The sequence below is a fragment of the Hippoglossus hippoglossus genome, chromosome 15 (assembly GCF_009819705.1).
Source record: "Hippoglossus hippoglossus isolate fHipHip1 chromosome 15, fHipHip1.pri, whole genome shotgun sequence".
NCBI classification, from domain to species: Eukaryota; Metazoa; Chordata; class Actinopteri; order Pleuronectiformes; family Pleuronectidae; genus Hippoglossus; species Hippoglossus hippoglossus.
In genome coordinates this window covers 7302850-7323611 of record NC_047165.1, presented here as the reverse complement: position 1 = coordinate 7323611, position 20762 = coordinate 7302850, and the positions used below count along the sequence as shown (strand labels likewise).

Genomic DNA, 20762 nt, shown 5'->3' with positions numbered 1-20762 from the left:
ACAACGTCAAAATGTCCTCACAACGATGGTATTGAACCAAAATTGGCCCTTATAACTATAGATAGACATGTGTGCACACAACCACACACACACACACACACACACACATATCTCTCTCTACCACCATGCCTGGCCTGAATATGTCTTTTGATCCCTGCACTCCACCCACCCACCCTCCCTCCGTTTAATAATTTATCGGCATACAGTCACCGGACAAACTCCATCCGCGGAGAAAGCGACAGAAAGTGAGAGTAAAAATTTCATTTGGCGTAACTGCATGAAAAGAAGCTGCAAAACTGGCCTTTTCATCTATTATTGATGTGTGCTTACAAGCCATGCATTATGCAAGCGGCCCGTCTTTATGACAACCATGTATTAAATATCATGTACTGGGGTCGGGGGGTCTTTGTCTGCGCACTATAAGTGCCACAGTTTGTCGGATTTTCTTTATCAGAAATAACCTGCGAGGAGCAAAGAGAGAGAACGAGGGCTCGGTCGCTCTAAGAGAAAGCGACAGAGAGAGATTGACAGAGAGAGATGAGATGAAATGGGGGGGGGGGAAATGATGGAGGGTGTGCTATAGCTGACAACGGGTTAACAGGAATCTTTATTTTTAACAGCATGTCATCACCAGCCGCCCATCTGCTCCGGAGCTGTCAGCGTCTCTCGGGAGTGTGTGTAAATGTGTGAGCGAGGGAGAAAGAGGGAGAGATGCGAGCGAGCCATCACAGATCAGATCACTGATCAGAACCCCGAGGAAGAGGAGGAGGAGGAGGACAAGGTTAGAGAGGTGGGTGGCACAGAGATACCTCCCTCCTCTAATATCCAAATGGGGTGTGACAGCAGGGGTGAGGACAGTAGGCGGGGAGGTGAACGAGAGTGTGTGTGTGAGAGTGTGTGTGTGAGAGTGTGTGTGTGACAGGAAGGTAAAGCGGTATTAGGTGGATCAGTCGACAGCGGCCCTCTCTGTATTTGGATGGGGGGATGGAAGGCGGTGGAGAGACAGTTGTCCAGAGGTTGTGAGAGGGAATCTATTAACTCAGAGGAGGGGGGGGGAAATGAGGAAATGAAGAAACACAATCACAGAACAACGGTGAGGAAGAGGAGGAGGAGGAGGAGGAGGAGGAGGAGGTGTGTAGGCAATACTAGACCTCCATGAGTGGCTTCAACACCCCCCAAGATTAAGGGCAGAAGGGGGCGATTCAGGGGAGATGTATTTTGGGGGGGTGGTATGTTTTTTCCCCGAGAGCGGGACTTGTTCATTTCACGTTCAGTTTTTGTAACGTTTTCACTCAAAACCTGCACTCGGACTCAAATAGCCCCTGCCTGCTATGCTATGCTTGTGCTCAATCTGTGCGCTTGCACTCGAGATATTTTGCTGGCACAGCTTTCGCCCTTCTTCTCGCACTCGAACATCACACTGGAACACCAAAGTTTGAGAACAAGCAGAGCAAACCTAAGCACAAGCGGGGGTTATTTGAGTGTGAGCGCAGGGTTTCGAGTGAAAGCGTTACAAGATCTCAACGTGAAATCAGTGAGTCCTGCCCTGAAACTGAAAGAAAACACTCTTGAATAAAGATAGGAAAAATAAAACCCATAGGTTGGGAGAGCCAGGACCAACAGTCAGCCTCAGGTCACTCATCATTTCAGTCCAGCACAGTTAATCTGTCAGCTTTCGTTCTTTGTTCATATCTGTTCCCCCCCGTCTCCAGTTTAGACTGTGCTGCAGCTCTGGTCCACTCCTCTTGATAAGTTTTAAGTTTTTGAGTGAAAATCAGATGGAATGAAAACATCTTGTTTTGATATTTGTGATGATGCGCTTTCTCCTCGCACAACATGTTGAGGAAGCGAGTCCCCGGTCCTCGTTTGCCTTTGCATCTGCACCGAATCTGCATCTCACGTTGAGTCCTGAAAATCTGCCCCCCCCCCCCCACACTTCTTCCATCTTCTGGTTTCTTCCTCCTCATCCTTCAGGCGTGGTAGATTTGAAGGCTAATTAGTTCAGAGAAACCAGTCACATACCAAAGAATCCACCCCAGGACACACACACCCACCATCCTATTGATCTATGAACACAAACACGCACAATTTCACACGCATAAAACAGAGGGAAACAAATAACAGGAGTTAGAGCATCATACATTACACATCGTGCACACATACAAAAAGTCAGCCAGCTTATATTATACATGTTTCTCTGACCTTGACGGGGGTCAAGCGTCTCACATATTCTGCATCATGCTCCGAGATGCTATTTACAGAGACCCGGCTGTAGAGGAGATGTTTTGCAGCATCAAAACTTGTCTCTCTTTTTCCCTTCTTGCGTTTCCTCCTCTCCTCAGTTACTCCTGCTTTCTCCGCCGTCCCTTCCCCCCCTCACTCTCTCCCTTCTCAGTCTTTCCCTCATTTCTGATCCATTTTTTATGCATTACTCCATTACTCTCTACTCCCATTTACAGTGCATTACCTCCTCCCATCTCTCACAAACACACTTTGTACTTCTCCCTCCTTCCCTCCCTCCTTCAGTCCCTTACGATCCCTCGCTCTCTCCGCCACTTTCCTCTACTTCTCCCCTTCACCCCCTTTATTATCTCCTTGTCTCCTCTCCGGTCACGTCATCTCACACTAAGCGATTCTTTCCCATCTTATCTTTATCTCCCTCTCATTTGTCATCCTCCGCGCATCACGCTGTCCGTCTGCACCGCTGTCACTCTCCTCCTTTAATTGGTTATTCAAAGCATGCCCTTCAAATTGGGACTTGCCTATTGCTTGCTGCTACTTTACAACACAAATGTCAGCTGATGTAATTGACAATACTGGAGGTCAGTGTGTCCAGACATTTATTTGAGCTCACACATGAATGTGCACACAAGCAGCAGACTGTGAGACGTGATAAATGGTTGTATTACAAATGCAGAGTGACACAGATGAGTGACCCTCGTGTGCAGACACGTCCTTTTTAATCAGGTAAGGGTGATGATGTTCAGGCACGATAGAGATGCAGGGATTGATTTTCTCAGGTCAGAAGTTGTGCTCTTTCATCGTTGGACACAGTTTGCGGGAACCCATTCTCACTGCTGTGGGTAAAACAGACAAAAACGAGTCAAGTTCAGTTTGCAAGACTTGTAATATAAGTGAGACACATAAAGAAAAAGCCTCTTAAATACTTTTGTCTTATGGGTTTGGATTGCAAAGAAATCTCAATAACATTAAGAGGACGCCATATAGAGGGAATTAATAGCCTCAAAGACTCGGATGTAATAAATAAACCAAATCACTACTTAATAGTTAATGCTGAAATTTTAATTTACTGAAATATTTTACATTGAAAACTATCTATCTAAAATGATGTAGTCTGGTTTCTCCACTTTCTTTCTTTGGAATTTAAAGATTTAATTAAATTATTTTTTTTCTATTGCCCCACAATTTACAAGTATCTCCTTGTATATAAATTAATAATTTAATAAGTATATAATGTTTTATCATTTATCTGCGAGTTCCCACATTTTGTTCAAAAGTTGTAACTAACCCATGAAATTGAAGAACCAGGCCTCGGAGCGATCCACCAGACAGTCCGTCCACTCCCGCAGGGTCACCTTCCTGTTCTTGTTCTGGTCACATGACCTGTGAACACGGCACAGAACAACATACGGTGACCTCACAACATGACACTGGCAGACGACAGAGCGACGGCACAAACAGATGCATTCACACGTTCTCTCATGAACCCATGCAGGCGTTGCATGAGCCGGCAACCTTGCGAGCACGAAATGACAGAGACAGGATATATTCACGTGCAGAGACAACTGCCATCGGGGTTCTTCTTCAACAGCCATCGTCTTTCACTTTGCCCTGCGGCATTATCTCTGAAGGGTACTCCTTCAATTTGTGTTAATCCATGGGCAGCGGGACACACAGTGGGTAATAAACATTATCATTGCTGGGAATGCTTTGACATTGACACCACCAGCCCCGACTCCCACAAAACCTGTCATTGCAGACTGACTGAGAAACGGGAGGCTGGATGGGAGTATAGGGATGGTCGAGAAAGGGGGGGGGAGAGATGGAGGGATGAAAGAATGAGAGAAGAGCGGAAACGAAAGAAGGATTGACAGAGAACGAGGCGGAGGATATAGTCTATTTGCGGGAAAGATGAAAGTAAAGTAGGAAGCGCAAGAGGGGTTAAGGAAAGTGGTAGAAGTGTGGAGGAGGAGTATGAAGATGGAGGGATGGTGTGGGTCATGAGAGGGGAGGGGAGGAGGACACGGGGAGCGGGGACTGGCGTGGCGGATGGATGGATGGATGATGGCATGCAGAGAGAACAGCATGGTGGGAGGTGCAACTTGGTCACAGATCGGAGGCGAAAGGCATTTGTGTGACATTTTTTAACCCTGAGTGTTTCGGTAATTAGACTGTTCTTACCTTAGGCTACTGACCTACAGGTAAGGATCTTTCCTCTTGTCAAATCATAAAGTTAATATGTGCTACAGGCTTATACGTGCAACACCAAAAATTAATCAGGAGTCATTTGTTCATGTACGAGAACGCTATGATTGTATGTGCATCCTGACAATATCTGAGTAAATCATTGTATAATTTCCTCCTGGTTTCAAACAGGTAACATCTTGGTGGCTGTCCTAGCTGTAGCATTATAGCTGCTGGTGATGGGACTGACTGAAAGAATGGCGTGGCACAGTGCTCCAGCGGCATCCTCTTGTAACGCAGCTTCCTCAGGTCCCTGCGGCTCAACTTGCCGTCTTTGTTCTTGTCCAGAAGAGCAAATCTTTTCTACAGAGAAAAAGAAAGTATCTGTGTTAATGCCAGTTAAACTTATCAATGTTTGCACTTTTCTATTATTGCAATGAATGAAATGAACATCCAGACGAAATATATTAGTCCCTTCGACCCACACTCTCAATAATTAGACAACTGGATGGATTTCTACCACAGACTGAACACAAACTTCAACACTGCGTCTCGAGAAACCAAAATACTCTGTAGACATCATTAGGAGCCAGAGTTTGCACAGTAGCTGTCGGGGGATGGAGTCGAGGCAGCAAAATCTGTTCTGACATTTCAACCCATTTTACAACATCAAATATTTATTCAAAACCAAACCAATCCGAAACATGAACACTAGAACAAACATATTTCAGTGTGATAAGGAAGGAAATGGCACGAGGAAACATTTATATGATGTGTATTTTGACTTTTTAGTTTCACCCATGTCCCATCTGCTAACATGGAGGCGGATCTTTACAGTTTAGGTCTGATTCATGGTCTGAGGACCATAGCGTTGGTGGAGTTTTCTTTTAGCGCCACCATGAGGTTAAAATATTCCAAGGTGAACAAAGTAAACATAACTTCAAACATCAACATGCGAGTATCACCATTGAGAATATGTTGCAAATATCTTAGTGTTGTGTTTTCAAAATAATCTGGATCTGCAGATTATTTTTCACAACATCCAAAATAAAGCCAAACTTTGAATTTTGTTTTATTTCAGGTCAGGTGGTGAAGGTGGCCGGAGGGAAGATAATAAGTTAGACCTCCATTGAATAATTTAGTGATTATTGACCAAATCCTATTTATACATGATGTTGTTGAGAACTGCTGCGTGTCTCATTATGTGAATGACTCCACCACAAGAAACACAAGAACCTGCCACTTACAGTAAGTTGTTAACATCGATTTCTCTCCAGACACAGGCCCGGTTTATATGTAACAAGGTGTCTGGTGTCAAAAACAACTTTATGTTCAGTCCCAAGTTACATGAGGAATAAAAAAGTGATCCCTCGGTATGTTTTTCCTCTGGAGCGTCACACTTTGTTATGGGTATTGATTTTATTGGCATCATCTGTAGCTGAGGTCATCACAGACAATAAATCCTGTTTACTGCTGTACAAGCATCCTCTCCACTTGGATGGAGGCTCACTCCAGCTACCTGTGCCAGTTGCGTCCTCTGGGCGTGGCTGAGGCAGGTCTGAGGGGGGGCAGCAGGTGTGTAGGACTCTCCCATTCGACTCAGGAGCAGAAACCAGTCCAGCAGACGATATGGAAACTGGCCCAACTCGTCGTCAGTGCATTTATCCTTTGGGACTGATGAAGAGAGATAACAGAACAACAGTTTGGACGCCTGCAGTGCACATGTGGACACTTGTGTGTAACATCTGATGCTGTGCTTTTACCCAGACAGGAGCCTGTGTGAGCCAGTCCAGTGCGCCGTCTCTTCCTGCAGGCGGCTTTATGCAGCACACACTCATTCTTGTAGGTTTTTCCCAGAACACTGCACACTGGTGCCCTCTGCCTGGTGTCAGGAGGCAGTGCCCAACATGCAAAAGCATATGAGAATGAATCATGGTGTGTGCACAGCTGGATTTAGTAAACTGCTGTAGTTTATGATTTGCTCACAGAATCTGCATCTTTTACACATGTTACAAATCCAGTCAAGTTTATCTGCTGGTCAAAAACAATCAGTGTCACAAATAAACGTGTGGTCGGTTTAAATTCCATGAGGTGTTTTTACCGGGGACAGGACTGAGGACAAACACACTTGGGGACCAGGACTCCGTCCTCCTCAACCACTTGGCACCAAGATCCAACTGGACTGTGGCATTTCAGCAACTCACACAGCTTTTCTGTAACACAAAGAAACCTTGATGCTAAATTTTACATCTTACATCTGTGTTTGCAGTCCACTTGTTCAGCTGTAAGAACTGATCAACGGTGCACTGGATGAATCAATTTGGTCCAAAATGCCAGGTTGTGCACATATTGACTCAAAATAGAAAGAATGCATACAGAGAGATTAATAACAGCCACACAGTCAGATAAATGCTCCACTGTCTCGTACATTCAAGTCTTACCTGGCTCCACTCTGCCGATATATGGTCTCAGGCTCTCCTCAGCTTGTCTCTGTCGGCGCTGGGCTCTGCCTCCCTGATACACACAAACACACACAAATACTTTTAGTGCATCGTTGGACAACACCAACCAAATGTGGGCAAGAAATATAACATTCTTGTAGAAGCTCTGGTATCATAATATAACTGCTTTTGGGACTTCCGTTGTGTGTCAGCTGGGGACTTACAGCCCCGGCTGGTGACTATCTGTCAAACACTGGATCTCCTCCTCATGTAATTAGACTCTTTGAGTGTTGGACTTCAAAATTCTCAAAGGCTCATAAAAAAATTAATGTCATAACTTCCAGTCCTCCAACATGTTGAGTTGTTTAGTGAAGGACTGTTTGATATTTTCTTCGAGATTTTGACTCCTTTCTTTTCAGTGCTGTTTAAAGGAAAAGTTGGGGGCACTTTAGCTTCTCTCTGCGTCACTGTGTCCAACTAAATAAAGTTTAAAAAATGACAAAAACTATACTTTAAAAAAGTTCCTTATCGTGCTCCAGGAAGACGATAAAATGTTCATACATTGATTTGTTATGTTTCCACGTCATTCCACTGGCATGCACTAAACTCAAATAAAACTATTTTATTGTGAACTTAACTTCTTAAACCCTGGATCATGAACCAAACAGACGTATCCCACACGTAACAATAATTTGATGCATCACAAGTGAAGAGACTTACCTCTTCTCTAAATCATTAAAACATGCCGATGTGCTGTAAATGAATTATTCCACAGTGAAAATGGTTTGGGTTGAAAATCCCATCCATCTACACTCATTCACCCCAAACTTCTATATTCAGAAACTTTGTAGTCTGCGCCAGGACCACATCTGCCCCTGGACCACATCTGCCCCTGAGCCCTCCCACATCAGATGGGAAACAGGTGCACAGCTGACTCAAAATACTGCAGCCACACTTTTCAAATCCCCCTTTAACCCTCCGATCACAAAGCACGCCTCATCACTGCAGCAGAAAACAAAGGAGCAGAGATTGTGTTCACAAAATACCCACATTATACATTTGCTGAAAGTTGTAAATCTGTTATCAAACATCCTCAGGTCATGAAACAATCGTACGACGATGCTTTATTAAAAAAAAAATTGTAGTTTTAATGCATATTCATCATTAGTGTTCAGACATTTACATCTAAATATAAGAGCATATATGTCAAATTTAGCCTGAAGCCACAAAGTTACTCACCATGGCTGCAAAAGCTTGAAGACTGAGGAGCAGTAATATCAAACTCAGGGTCATGGTGGACACATCCAGCGGGCGACGACAGGAATTTGACAGATTTTCCTGCAGGAAGAAAATACTGGACTATATCATTCTTATTTTTGAATCAGATCTGTGGTTGCTTTCTCTGTATAAAGCATTTTCTTGTTTATTTTCAGCATTATCATTTTTTCTCAATGTCAATAACACTTGAAAATAAACAACCCTAAAGGATTCAATCCATTTGAGTCAATAGATGCACATTTCTTTCTCCTCATTTTCTTTCCTCTTTCTTCCGCTGTGTCATTTACCGTCTGTAACTCTATTTCCAGGCGTTTCCCATAATGTGGCAGGAAACAATGCACCTCATTGAGCCTCAGGAAAACAATCATTTTCCATTAGAGAGGAAACAGAGGGTTGAATTACATGGAGAGAGCATTCAGCTTTCAGTTGAGGAAGTTATTACAGTCAAACAAGTCATTTTCCATCCCCCTGACTGCTCAGGGAAAAAAATAAAAAAACATCTTACCAGGGCCTGTGTCAGTCCTTTCTGCTTTTGTTAATCCCTTGTTCTGCAGAATCCCACTTTTCTCTCTGGCTCCTCTGTGAGTGTTTTATTTTAACAGCCCTCCTCACCAGTCTGTGCGTTTTCTTTTTGTTTGATCCATCTAGTTTTGCATTCTTGCCTTATCTAACCCCTCCTCTCTGCTTTTCCACCGTCTGTCTGACGTTCATTACCTTCACATCAGCTCCCTGAGAGCACAGGTATCTGAGCTCGGTGCAGGTTCAAGACATTGTGCCGCTGAAAGTTGGCGAGATGGAAGATGAGGCGGGGGCACAGAGCTGTGCCTACTGAGAGGGAGAGAGAGAGAGAGAGACAGAGAGAGAGAGAGTAAAAGAGGGAGAGAGAGGCTGATTTTGTTATAGGTCATTTTGAAGTTGGCATAGGTCCACAGAGCCAGAGAGAACATGTGGTCACTCATATGACCACTGAAACCACTGAATGCATTCTAAGTCATACATGTAATCTGCCGGTTGTATGTTTGTTAATGATCCGTTTGGTAACGTGTAGGAGTTTGGGGTGAGCAGCTGCCTCAGGGCTCTAAACCCTCAGGGCTACATCACGTGGCCTTTAGAAATTTGATTGAATGTAAATTTACAAAAGAGAGCATCGTATCAGCCTGAAACGAAAGCAGCCTTGAGGCAACTCCTGCTTTACAACGTGCCTCGACTACCTTGCTCATAAGCTGTGTAAAGCATTTAGGTTGTAGCATGAAAACAAACAGGGGCTCAGTAGAATGAGACGTGGCTTTAAAAGAGGCAGTTTTATAAAGGGAGTTTGGTCCAAGGAAGATTTTTCAAACCCTGCAAGCTCCTATTAATTACGTAGATTGAACGTGTATTTTGAAAAAAGAAAACATCAGGTATCAGACTTCATCAACAACATGTACTGTTCCACTGTTCTACTGTTCCAAATGTTGGTGATTTAATACCCCCCCCCCCCATTTTCCTTTTTCTAACGTGCCGACTACAGCCCCCCCCCAAAAAGGAAATATACCCCCCCCCAAAAAACGAGGTATGAACCAAACCTTATCTCAAAAACTGAGGTCTTAAAGGTTCAGTGTGTAGGATATAGGGACATCTAGTGGTGACGTTGCATATTGCAGCTGAATACCCCTCATCTCACCCTCCATTTCCAAACATGAAAGAGAACCTGTGGTAAAAACTCAAAAAGTGTTTAGTTTGTCCAGTCTGGGCTACTGTAAAAAACATGGTGGCCTCCGTAGAGAGGAGTCGCTCCTGATGTAAAAAATATTTAAATATAAAGGTCCATTTTAGGGTAAAGAAAACAACAATTTGTACAATTTAGATGAAACACACTAGTTAAAACATCACTAGGATTATTTATTATTCAATTTCTGCCATTAGATCCATTTCACCTAAATCTTACACACTGGACCTTTAACTGAATTGGATTTGGAGTGGGGTTGCTACACCCCTAATTTGATAAAACTAAGAAATTGTTACACCCCTAATATATATATATATATATGTATGTATGTGTGTATATAGCCAATATAGGCTACTTATTTTATATATGTTGTAAATCTTATAAGCTTATATTTCTAATCTTGCATGGAGCTATTGGAAGAAACACAATTTCCCTCTGGGATCAATAAAGTATTTCTGATTCTGATTCTGATTCTGACTATATGTTTGTATATATTCAGGCCTGCGTATACGAGATAAGTTCCGTATAAAAAAAATCTAATGAAATGAAACCAATCACTCAGACAAACCAATAAACCAACAACAGGAGTTTGAACTTTATGATGATCCAGACTCGCCCTTTGAGACCCAGCTGACGTGTGCGCGCTCCGCCCCCTGGAGGCGAGAGGAGCTGTGTGTGTGTGTGTCTGATGAGGAGCTGCAGAGGAGGAAACAGTGTGTGTCCACGGTGTGTGTGTCCACGGTGTGTGTTCACGGTGTGTGTTCACGGTGTGTTCACCGACCACACGTCGTTGTTCCACGGGAGGACCTCACGTCTGTCTCTCGCTCGTGAACTCACCGAGACTTGACGAGTCGAACTACTCGCGTGTTTCCGGACAGACTCGGGACCGTCGCTGTGGACATGGGAGGTAAAAAGCTCGGCGGGGACACGGTAGCTCCGGTTAGCGACATTTAGTTCTAACGTCAAACTGGAAAAAGCACGTCACGAAAAAGACGTAAAACTCTCCCACGTTTATCGCTGGTTTCCCGTTAGCTTCACTGTGCTGTTGGCTCCGTGGACTGTTGAGTAAAGTGAATGACAACATGCTGCCATCGTTAAACCACTGGAGTCATCACAGGGACTTTCTCCTGACAGCCTGATACAGGTGAGTGGGATCAGACTGAACATGAAGCAGCTCACACGTTGTTATCACTGTCAGATCCTGTCTTTACTGTTTAAATGACGGGTTAGCACATGTATACATCTCCTAATGACAGGCTACATGTGGCTGAAGCCATGCATGGGGATAATTCTGGCTTGTATATATCATTTTCATCAATTGCAATACACCAAAAGTTCAGTATATATGTATTTATTGCTTCTGCATTGTGTTCAACATAGTGAGGAGATACAATAACACACAGTTCTAGTATTTGTCTCTATTTGTCTCTATAACTACAACAAAACCACTTGATATACAATATGCCAACTCATATATTCTACCATTCCTCCATTGTAATAGTCATTGCTGCTCCCTTCACCTCTATCAGCCATTTTCTTTTGTATAAATACTTTAAACACACCTTTGCATTAAGTTACAAACTAATCGATGTTGTAAATATTGTAATTTTTGTTAATGTGTTCAGTTTACACACAGTATCTATTGCACCCCTCACTCTCTGAGGTTTCTACGTTTTTTACCCCGTTAATAGTTTTTTGGGGTAGTTATTCCTTAGTTGAGGGTTAAAGGACAGAGGATGTTGCACCTTGTTAAGATCTATGAGACAAATTGTGATTTGTGAATATGGGCTGTACAAATAAAATTTGATTGATTGAAATAAACTTGAGTTTAAAATCCCAACCTTCACTCAGAAAGCAAAAATGAAGCCTTAAACTTTAAAGAAATACTAATGGGACATTTATCATGATCATATATATATAATTTTGGGCCGTATCACGTCCTCCAACCTTACATATATGTGTTTGCTGTGTATACTGGGAGTGTAATCCAGTATATTGAAGATAATCAGCACAAAAAGAGCTTTAGATGATGTTGTGAGTGGTTTTCCTCTATGCCGCCCATTCAGGCGGAAGGGGCCACAACATCAACACTGTCACGATAATAAAACCCTCCCTGAAACAGCCAGTGTACCATGAATGATGACGGCCAGGCCTTTTATGTAACAACACATATGCAAGGTTACTAATTATATAACAGGAATGGTGCAAGCTGATCTCATGATGTAGATGAATTGGAACGTTCCAGTTTAGTGTTGCAGTTTGTGTCTCTGGATGGTTTTTTGAAGGGAATCGACCTCGTTTGAGATGCACCACTGACATGTGTGTTCCTCACTGGATTAAAGTGAAGCTCAAGATGACTCAAGGCGCCTTCACTGGTGTCATAAAGTTGTCTGCAGCAGACGGGGTGTTCAAATTTAACCTGGGTTTTTATATACCATGCAGTGCCGCCTCACATATTCATATTCTTATACCACCACTGAAGCTGCTGTCAGTCAATGCTCATAAGCGTGTGTGTGTGTGTGTGTGTGTGTGTGTGTGTGAGTGTGAGTGTGAGAGAGAGTGAGAGAGTGAGTGAGTGAGTGAGTGTGTACCGTTTTAGGCTATGATCCATTACAGCCCAGACAGTGCAAAGCGCCACTGCATCAACACGCCAGCACACATTAGGATAAGGCATGACTGATTGCCCTCAGTGTAAGTGAGACGGACACTCTTATGGTGTCCCAGTGTTTGGGTGGGGTCGCGTTTACACACACACACACACACACACACACACACACACACACACACACACACACACACACACACACACACACACACACACACACACACATGCAAATCTCTGTGTGTGTTCCTCCGGCACCTGTTGGCAAGGGTCCTGGAGCGCCACCTTGGCTGAGGGTGTGTTTACAATCTGACCCCCCCCTCCCAACAACAGCTGAGTGTCTCCACTGTGCACTTGCCTGCTAAAGACCCCCCAAACTGCAGTCGTATGCAGTGGGAAGTTTTTTTTTCCTTAACAGACTGTGTGTGACCCTCACCCTCAGCCTCGCAGTAATCTAGCAATGCGTGAAGATGAAGGGCTGCCTCAAGGCCATCTGATAAGTGTCCTTGTGTTTGCAGCACAAGCACAAAGAAGTGTTGAGTCATTTGTGAGACTGTGCCAGAAAGAGGGAGTCACTGTCGAGCAATGCAGGGGATGTGTGGCTCTCCAGATGCTGCTTTCACACAGGCACCGAAGTCCGGACATCTTCCTGAAATTTTAGGGGGGCGTATAGCGGCTAGTATGCAAATGTCCGAGTCAGTTGCTCAGGCCATTTTTCCGCAGCTTTTCCTGGATGTAAAAGAGGCGTCATACACGTGGAAGACGCTGAGAAATGTGTCGACTTGGAAGCTTTAGGCAATCAGGACTGACTTCGGTGTTGATGTCCTGTAAATTAAGACATGTGATTACTGCAGCAGAATTTATATGACCCGTCCTGCCGTCTGCATGCTCTCACCCAGGCGCCAGAAGAGAATCTCCTGCCAGTTCATATCTTAAAAGGGTTCTACTGCAGTCATCCTTTCCTCTGTGGGCAGTGTTGTCATTCTTTCAGGTCTTTGTGACTAAAGGGTTAAATCCCTTTTGTTCTTTCCTGTATAATTTCTGAACCTTTTTCGTGAGGGATCTATTACCGCAGAGATGAGGTCATTCAGGATAATGCACTGTGGTTATCCTTTTTTTCCTGCATGGCTCCACGTGTGTTGTGGTCTTGTGCTCAGAGCCTGGTGACTTGATTCGACTTTGACTTTGCTGTGATCCTCTGTGCTCTCCTCTCTCTGTATGAGGTCTATCATTAGAGCTATACTTAGCCCCGCTTATCAGTTCTGTCGTTTCCATGGGTGAGACCACAGATGTTTAAAAGGCTTTTAATAACTCAGTGTGTAGTAGAGTGTGGACACGGGATCTCAGACGGGGTCAGATATTGACAGGTATTGGGGCAACAATGTCCTTCACATATCAGGAAAATGCCCTTGGGATAAAATAGAACACCGATGATACTGTGGCCTGTGGGGATGATTGCACCGTTTTTGATGTTGATTGATAATGGTGCATTTGAGTGAGGGAAAATAGGTCAGCAAACTAGAGTGGGAGTGAGTAGAGCGCAAACCATCGCTTCCCATTACCTCCCATCGCATTCCATCCTTCTACCAATCTGTTCTGCACTTTTTGCGTAATCCTGCTGAAAAATTAACAAACCAAGAAACGAAAGGACAGAGGAGAAAACACAACTTCAGTGGGGGAGGGAAAGATGAAGACTGAAGACATTTTAAAGCAGCATGGACATATGTTGACCTGTGCATATTTCACAACTAACAAGATAAAAACTGAAAGTGGACAGTTGATGGGGAAAAAATGCTAATTTCTGCTCTGACACGTGGACGGCGATGTGGCACAGAAAGTGCTCTGACTTTAAACATTAAAATTTGTGTTTTAAAATATTTATCAGCGGTGACGCACATGCGATCCCCCTGTTTGTGGTGCAATGGTGACTCCTCTATTATATCAGCTTGTACTTTCAGAAAGCTATAAATGATGAGTTACTTGTGTGCCTGGGAGAGGTTTCGTCATCGTAACCACTTTATATTGTGTTTACACAGGTGCCATTATGAAGGCAATGCAGGGTGCTAGCGGCAGATGTGCTGCATTATTGGCTCGATGATGGTGTTTACTGTCAGGAGAGAACGAGCAGTTGCTGTCTCACCACAGACCCTGGGCCTTTCCTTACTGGGAAAAGCACAGATGGCTCGGTTCCAGCAGAAACAGGGAGAAAGGTCTACCGTTGATTTATCTTTAAATAGCTTTGATAAACGGGAAGTTTGTGTTGTATAATGTACAACCCACAAAGTACATCACGGTGTATGACATTCATCTGCTTAGTTGAAGAATAACAATGTTCCTATTTAAAAGTTTCTACACCCACATACTGTGGGTGCTGTCTCCTTCCCTGATTAGCCCTCTCTCCTGAGCTGTGTGTACACAGACTGTGTTTGAGTGACATCTTCCATCTCGCAGCGCCGCCACACATCTACCCAAGGAGAATCCTAATTAACCAAACACCTGAGAGTGTGAAAGATCTGCAAGTACAAACTAGGAGAGAAACGATTTGTATTCATTTGCAAAAGCAGGTGAAGACTCTTACATCTGTTTGTCCACATTTCCTATCATTTCTGTTATTTTTCCATTGGCGGTATACAGTATATATGATGTTTGAAAAACGCGTTTTTGCTATATTAAGAGCAGAAGTACAGCACATACAATGTAAGGGTGTAACAATTCTCCAAATTCTCAGTCACGATACATGATTCCACAGAGATCATACCTTGTATTTGTTTTATGTAACCAAAACATCCCTGTACTGCTGAGAGTGTAGTACTGTACCTGAAGTGTAGTACTCTACAAATACTGTATACAAAAAAATATTTATTTACATAATATTCGGCCTGCCCCATCTTCAACTAAAATAAACATTTGTGATTGACATGTGTTATAGGGTTGATTGCCCAGGAGGTTATGTTTTCACCCCTGTCCATTTGTTTGATTGTTTAGAAGATTACACAGAAACTACAGGACAGATTAACACAGAACATGGAGAAAGGATATGGTATGAGTCAGGGGAAGAACCCATTACATTCTGGTGTGGATCCAGATCAGGGCGCACATCCAGAAATGTTTTTTCAGTTTGTTTTACATTGCAATATAGGGTGTTTTCCCAGGGAATAGTTCATGGATCTTGATGGAAAAAATCAGGCATACAGAAGACGGCTGTCTGTGAAGTTTGGTGCAGCTTGTTAGACTTGAACCGTTGGGCCTTGGTGGAGCTTTGGGCTCCAGTGCCATTCTAGCTTTAAGTAAAGTAATGAGAGCTCAACAGACTGCACCTGCAGCAGTGGCAGTGGGGTGGGGTTGGGTTATCGCAGAGGATTGTGGGGGTTTGCATCATGGTCTCAGTGTCATTGCTCCCGTGCCCAGTATTTGCCTCATCAGGTGTCTCTACTTGCCAGCATGTCAGCTGTCATTGTGGCTCATATCTATTTAAGTGACAGATATATACAGTGCACAGGATACGCCTCAGTTTTATCTCTGTGTGTCTTAAGCTGCAGGTAATGTTACTGCGTCGACCTTGCACTCACACCAGGTCGCAGGGTCACTCTCCTTAAAACCTTTAAGTCTCATTCAATAATCCTTCAGGGCTTTGAGTCATGTGATATTACAGCCTTTATGCAGACACTGGACGACTCATGTGCTGGAGACTCATGGTGGACCACAAGTGTCACGGAAATAGTAATAAATCCTTTATTTAATTTAAATATTTAATATCTATTTTTACATTTAAAATAAATCTTAATAAATTGGTTAACAAATTAATTTATTTCTAAATAAGTTAATTAAATTGCAAAGTTATTCATTATTTAAGTTTTTAATGGGCATTAAAAAGTATGAAAAATAAGATAATTCACAAATAGTTCAAATTTATCAAAATAAGTCAGAAACTCAAGTAAAGTAATTAAGAAAATAAAAGTCTCTTTTTTTGATTTGAACTTTAAAAAAATGGATTAATGATTTACATTTATTTTGTAATAGTTTTGTACTTCCTCTACTCTTTGTCCATTTATTTATTTATTTCGCCTGTTTATTCATAGTAAAGAAGTGTAATGCCTTTTCATACCGAACGACAATTTCAAATCAAAGCTCTGGAGCTGATGGTTCAGCTGCTGTGAGACCAGAAACATTTGAATTGTTACACACATTTAATAAACAAATGACCGTCCTCAGTGTCAGTCCATGAGGTCGCCTGCACAGACATGAGGGTGATATTCAAATCCTGTGTTTGCATGGCAGGCTGGACGGCAGCATCGTCTTAACATCCCCACATAATGGCTTTCATTGTGTTGTGATGGCTCTCTGTGCTCAAAGCAATTTGGACAGTAAGTGTATCTCCAGCAACCGCCACTGCTCGGTTAGTCTCAGAAGTTCTGCTGAGGTCAGTACAGAGGCTATGGAATCGTGCCAGCTTTTTCTTCAACTGACCTAACGGCTCTAGACTGTGGGAAACAAAGGCCTGATGTGATGTAAGGAAGCCTCGTTCATCTTGGCCTGATGTGAGACAGTTTTCTCTTTTTCTGACAGACGATACAAATGCTTACAATAATGTTGATTCTCAAAATAATGCATCCACACACAAATACCAAGCAATTTGAACCCAAATATTGATGTTTTACGTTCAATCGTTTTCAGTTTTGAAAATCTGTTTACGGATGTCATTCTGTTGTATTTATTTACAGATTGAGAAATGTGTGTGTGCATGGATCAAGTTTAATTTGAGCTTTGAGAATCCTTTCACTGTCTCACACATCCACAAATGCATGCAGTTTTAAAGTGGTGGTGGAAAAACTGGGGCATCTGGTATTTTGGTGAATTCAAGTGTAGATTTAAAGTGGGGAAAGATGAAAGCAGGCGTCGGCTGAACCTCATCACCGACGGGGGGGGGGGATTTGGGATTTTGACGGGGGAACAGACTTTGACACAACACCAGTGTCTGCTTTGTATGGAGCTGGAGACAAGAGTCTGAAAACTCCACACGCATTCGTAAACCAATCAGACGATTTTCTGTGCACTCACATTTAACAATCTGTAAATAAATGTCACAGATACTTTAAAACATTTGGACAAAAAGCAGGAAGCTTTTCAACAGTGAAAATTATCAGATATGTCAAGTTGAAGTTAAAAATATGTAGAACATATATTATTACTCTAAAATAAGAAAGTTGTTGGACTGACTTAAATTCAATTAACTTTAGGGGAAAAAACTTTATTCATTTGTGTTTCCAACTGAGGTATTTTTAAATTGTTTTTTTTTGTACTACTCAGGTTGTGATGTATCCATTTGTAAAATTGTTTTACATGTTTTCAAATTGCTTGGTATTTGTGTTTGGAATTGGAACACACATTTGCGAATACCCAAAGTGTCACGCAAATTGTTGTACACATTTGTACGTCTAAATTTCCTTTTTCAGATAATGTACTAATGTAGTAATACACATTTGTGACCATTTTGAATCCAATGCCTCCAGAGTTTGAAAGCTATTGGGAAAAAATGTGCTGCCTAAGGAAATAGTAGAGATCGGGGGAAGTGTTTGTTGTGAGAGACAGAACGATAGAGTCAGTGGAAAGGAAGGAGCCACAGGAAAAGAGGGGAGTTGGGCAGATAGGATGTTGACCTAATAGCAGTGTATTGTCCATTCACACAGGATAAATCCATCTGGCACGTGATAAAAATCTTTCTATAACTGGGTCATTTCATATCAAGGTCATGAACTGTAATCCACATATATCACCTCTGTTGACAGGCCGGTCATTGAAGCGAGGTGATAAGGAATGAGTCAGAGTTAGCGGGTTACACCAAAACAAACAGCACGGCGGATAAGCTCGAGATGTTTCTAATGTCATCTGAGAGATAGAAAGTGAAACAGACAGCAGAGAAGGTGATGTCATTGTTTAGGCGCCATGGAAAAAGCCGGCTGGAAGCAGACATTAGCCAACATGTGACCCTGAGTCCGAGTTTCTGTGTAAATGTTTATGTGGTTGTGTTTGAGTCACGTGAGAAAACCTGCTCATGTAAGATTTATCTTTCACTGACATGGTCATTATAATATCAGTGTGTTAAATGTAATATTATGCTTCATAAGAAAAACATGCTTGGTTCATTTAGCGTTCATGTTCTCATGAAGCAAATATTTCAGCTATTTCAATATCTTGTCAAACATCATACAGAAACTATGCGATCTTAATAACAGCTACTAAAATATGCTTTTACAACGGCTTCCTGTGAGCTGCATGTTTACCTGTCTATGAATTCTGTGCTGCAGATAAAGATTTGAGTCTTTATGAAATGCTTTGACCTTTGAACGTCTGTGGTTCTGTTATATCTTTAAGCCTTGTTCATATGGAACAGGATGTCAATAGGAAGTCCATAGTTTAATTCATCTTTTGTGTTTTTGTCCACATAGAAAACTCATGTAGATAAAAGCAGAGAACACAAATAAACCACAGCTCTTATATTGTAATAATAATGCTATTCACATTTCTATACGACTTTAAAAGTTGAACATAGTAAGATTTAACAGGGGATGTCAGATGTTCTGCAGTTTTCACGTGGTGTGGTTCAAGTGAAGGTCATACTGTATATGAGGGAGCAGACAGTGACACATCTGTCTAAGCATGTCGCACACATACACACACATATACACTAAACCCTGTAGATGCAGCATGGTGTTAGGTGAAATGTGATTGTGGCGACGGGGGGTGCAGACATCTGGGCTGCTACAGAAATGAAGATAAGTAGATTTATATAAGTTCCACCAAGACGACTGCAGCTCAGCATGACTCCTCGGAAAAAGCAGCAGGATTATTCTAATGGATGAGTCAGGGTAGTTTATGAAAACTTTTTAAAGCGGTATTTCTGTGTCGTGACTCGTCGGTAGTGTGACTCATTTTTGGCCAGATCTTTTTTGGTCATTGTCTTGGTCCTGTTATTACCGTGACTTCAAAAAAAATGTATTTTCTTCTTTTCACCATCTGAGTTCATGTGTTTTCAGTCTGAAATCCTCTCTTCAAATCATCTCCTTTTGAAGAACATTAATGTCACGTAGCTGATTTTGATTGAGGCACTATATAGAAGCATGACGTGAAAAGACAGAAAAGCTTAATTCCTCTTCAGAAACACTGCGTTCTCGCTTTTAATTCCGTTGCTAATGTGATGTGGGTCGGCCCAGGCCCCATGCTGTGACTTATCAAGGCCTGTGACATCACAGACTCGTAAAACAGGAGGAACTGAGGAACTGGCAGCGCTCGTATGGTTTTTTACTGCTGGCACTTAGCAGGGAATGGTTGACTGACTGGAACCAGTATGCTGTTAAGCATGAAATGAGAAGGGGAAATTGAATTCCCACGGATTCTTTTACGAGAGCCACAACATATTCCTGCTGGAGTCAGGTTTCACATACGGTGACTTTCTTATCCCCTCTGGTTGATCACATGATATTATAGGGCCGTACTGTAAACTGCTACCTAAACTTGTAGATTAATTTTCTTGTGTGGGGAGGATTATGTGGCTTTAGTCTTTAGACTTTGTACCATTGTTGTAAATGATCAGGGTTTTTTTATGGTACTAGAAATGCATCTTTCTAATATTTCTGTCTTTTTTTGTGTGTGTATTTTCCCAAAAGCCTAAATTCTCCTCTCCTCTTGCAGTAGGCTGGGTGGGGCTCCTGAAAGATGCCCTATCAAATATTAAACACACCCATAAAGCTTCTGTTCTCCTCACCCGCACGCCCATCGCCACGCACACCACACACAGCGCGTTTCACTTACACACAGGCACACGTGCAAGGAGAGAGAGGGAGAGAGAGAGCCGGGCGGAGGACAGATCGACCTCTGAAGAGTGTGTCTTCCTGTTTTGTTTTGATTTTTGCTGCTACCTTACTTTTCAGTTTAGAGGATGGAGGAAGCAAAGGGCAGGGTGACGTGATGACGATGATCGGAAAAAAAGTCAACTTTAGATCTTAAGAGTTAAGGTAACGTTTCCATGATGCACTTTTAAAAGGATGGAATTATGTGGTGCTGTGTGTGCTTGTTGTGGTTCCAGTCCAATACAACATGTGGTGAATACGCAGCTCTTGGGTTGCCACACCTTGTTTCTTTTCCTCCTCTCCTCTGTTGGCGTCTGTCATTTGATCTGCCACAGTTAGTATACAGCATTACCAAAGTCTCCATGCTGTCTCATTGGATTAGCCCCATAGCATCGGTGTAGCTCGGCCCAGTATTGCTTTCACTCGATACACATTAGCCCAGCGTCAGTGTTGCTTTCATC

The 20762-nt window shown here is 42.6% G+C and overlaps 2 protein-coding genes across 5 annotated transcripts in view; one reads left to right on the top strand and one right to left on the bottom strand.

The window, feature by feature from the left end:
• Positions 1–2822: 2822 nt before the first annotated feature.
• Positions 2823–10791, bottom strand: LOC117775193 (SPARC-like protein 1). 4 transcript variants are annotated; one of them, XM_034608121.1, is made up of 9 exons: positions 10690–10791; positions 8106–8204; positions 6867–6939; positions 6527–6638; positions 6189–6307; positions 5945–6099; positions 4676–4788; positions 3530–3624; positions 2823–3077 (listed from the first exon to the last, which is right to left on the bottom strand). In XM_034608121.1, the coding sequence occupies exons 2-9, from the start codon at positions 8157–8159 to the stop codon at positions 3022–3024; spliced, it is 777 nt and encodes a 258-aa protein (XP_034464012.1). In that variant the 5' UTR covers positions 8160–8204; positions 10690–10791; the 3' UTR covers positions 2823–3021. The 4 variants fall into 4 exon arrangements, with proteins under 4 accessions (XP_034464012.1, XP_034464009.1, XP_034464010.1 ...); XM_034608118.1 differs by lacking the exon at positions 10690–10791 and adding an exon at positions 8432–8963; XM_034608119.1 differs by lacking the exon at positions 10690–10791 and adding an exon at positions 8650–8963.
• Positions 10792–10879: 88 nt separating this feature from the next.
• The window catches only part of ccser2a (coiled-coil serine-rich protein 2a), a 52671-nt gene continuing 42788 nt past the window's right edge, over positions 10880–20762 (top strand). Inside the window, 1 exon segment of the mRNA XM_034608117.1 lies at positions 10880–10996. The gene's annotated coding sequence lies outside the window, so the exon portion shown is untranslated.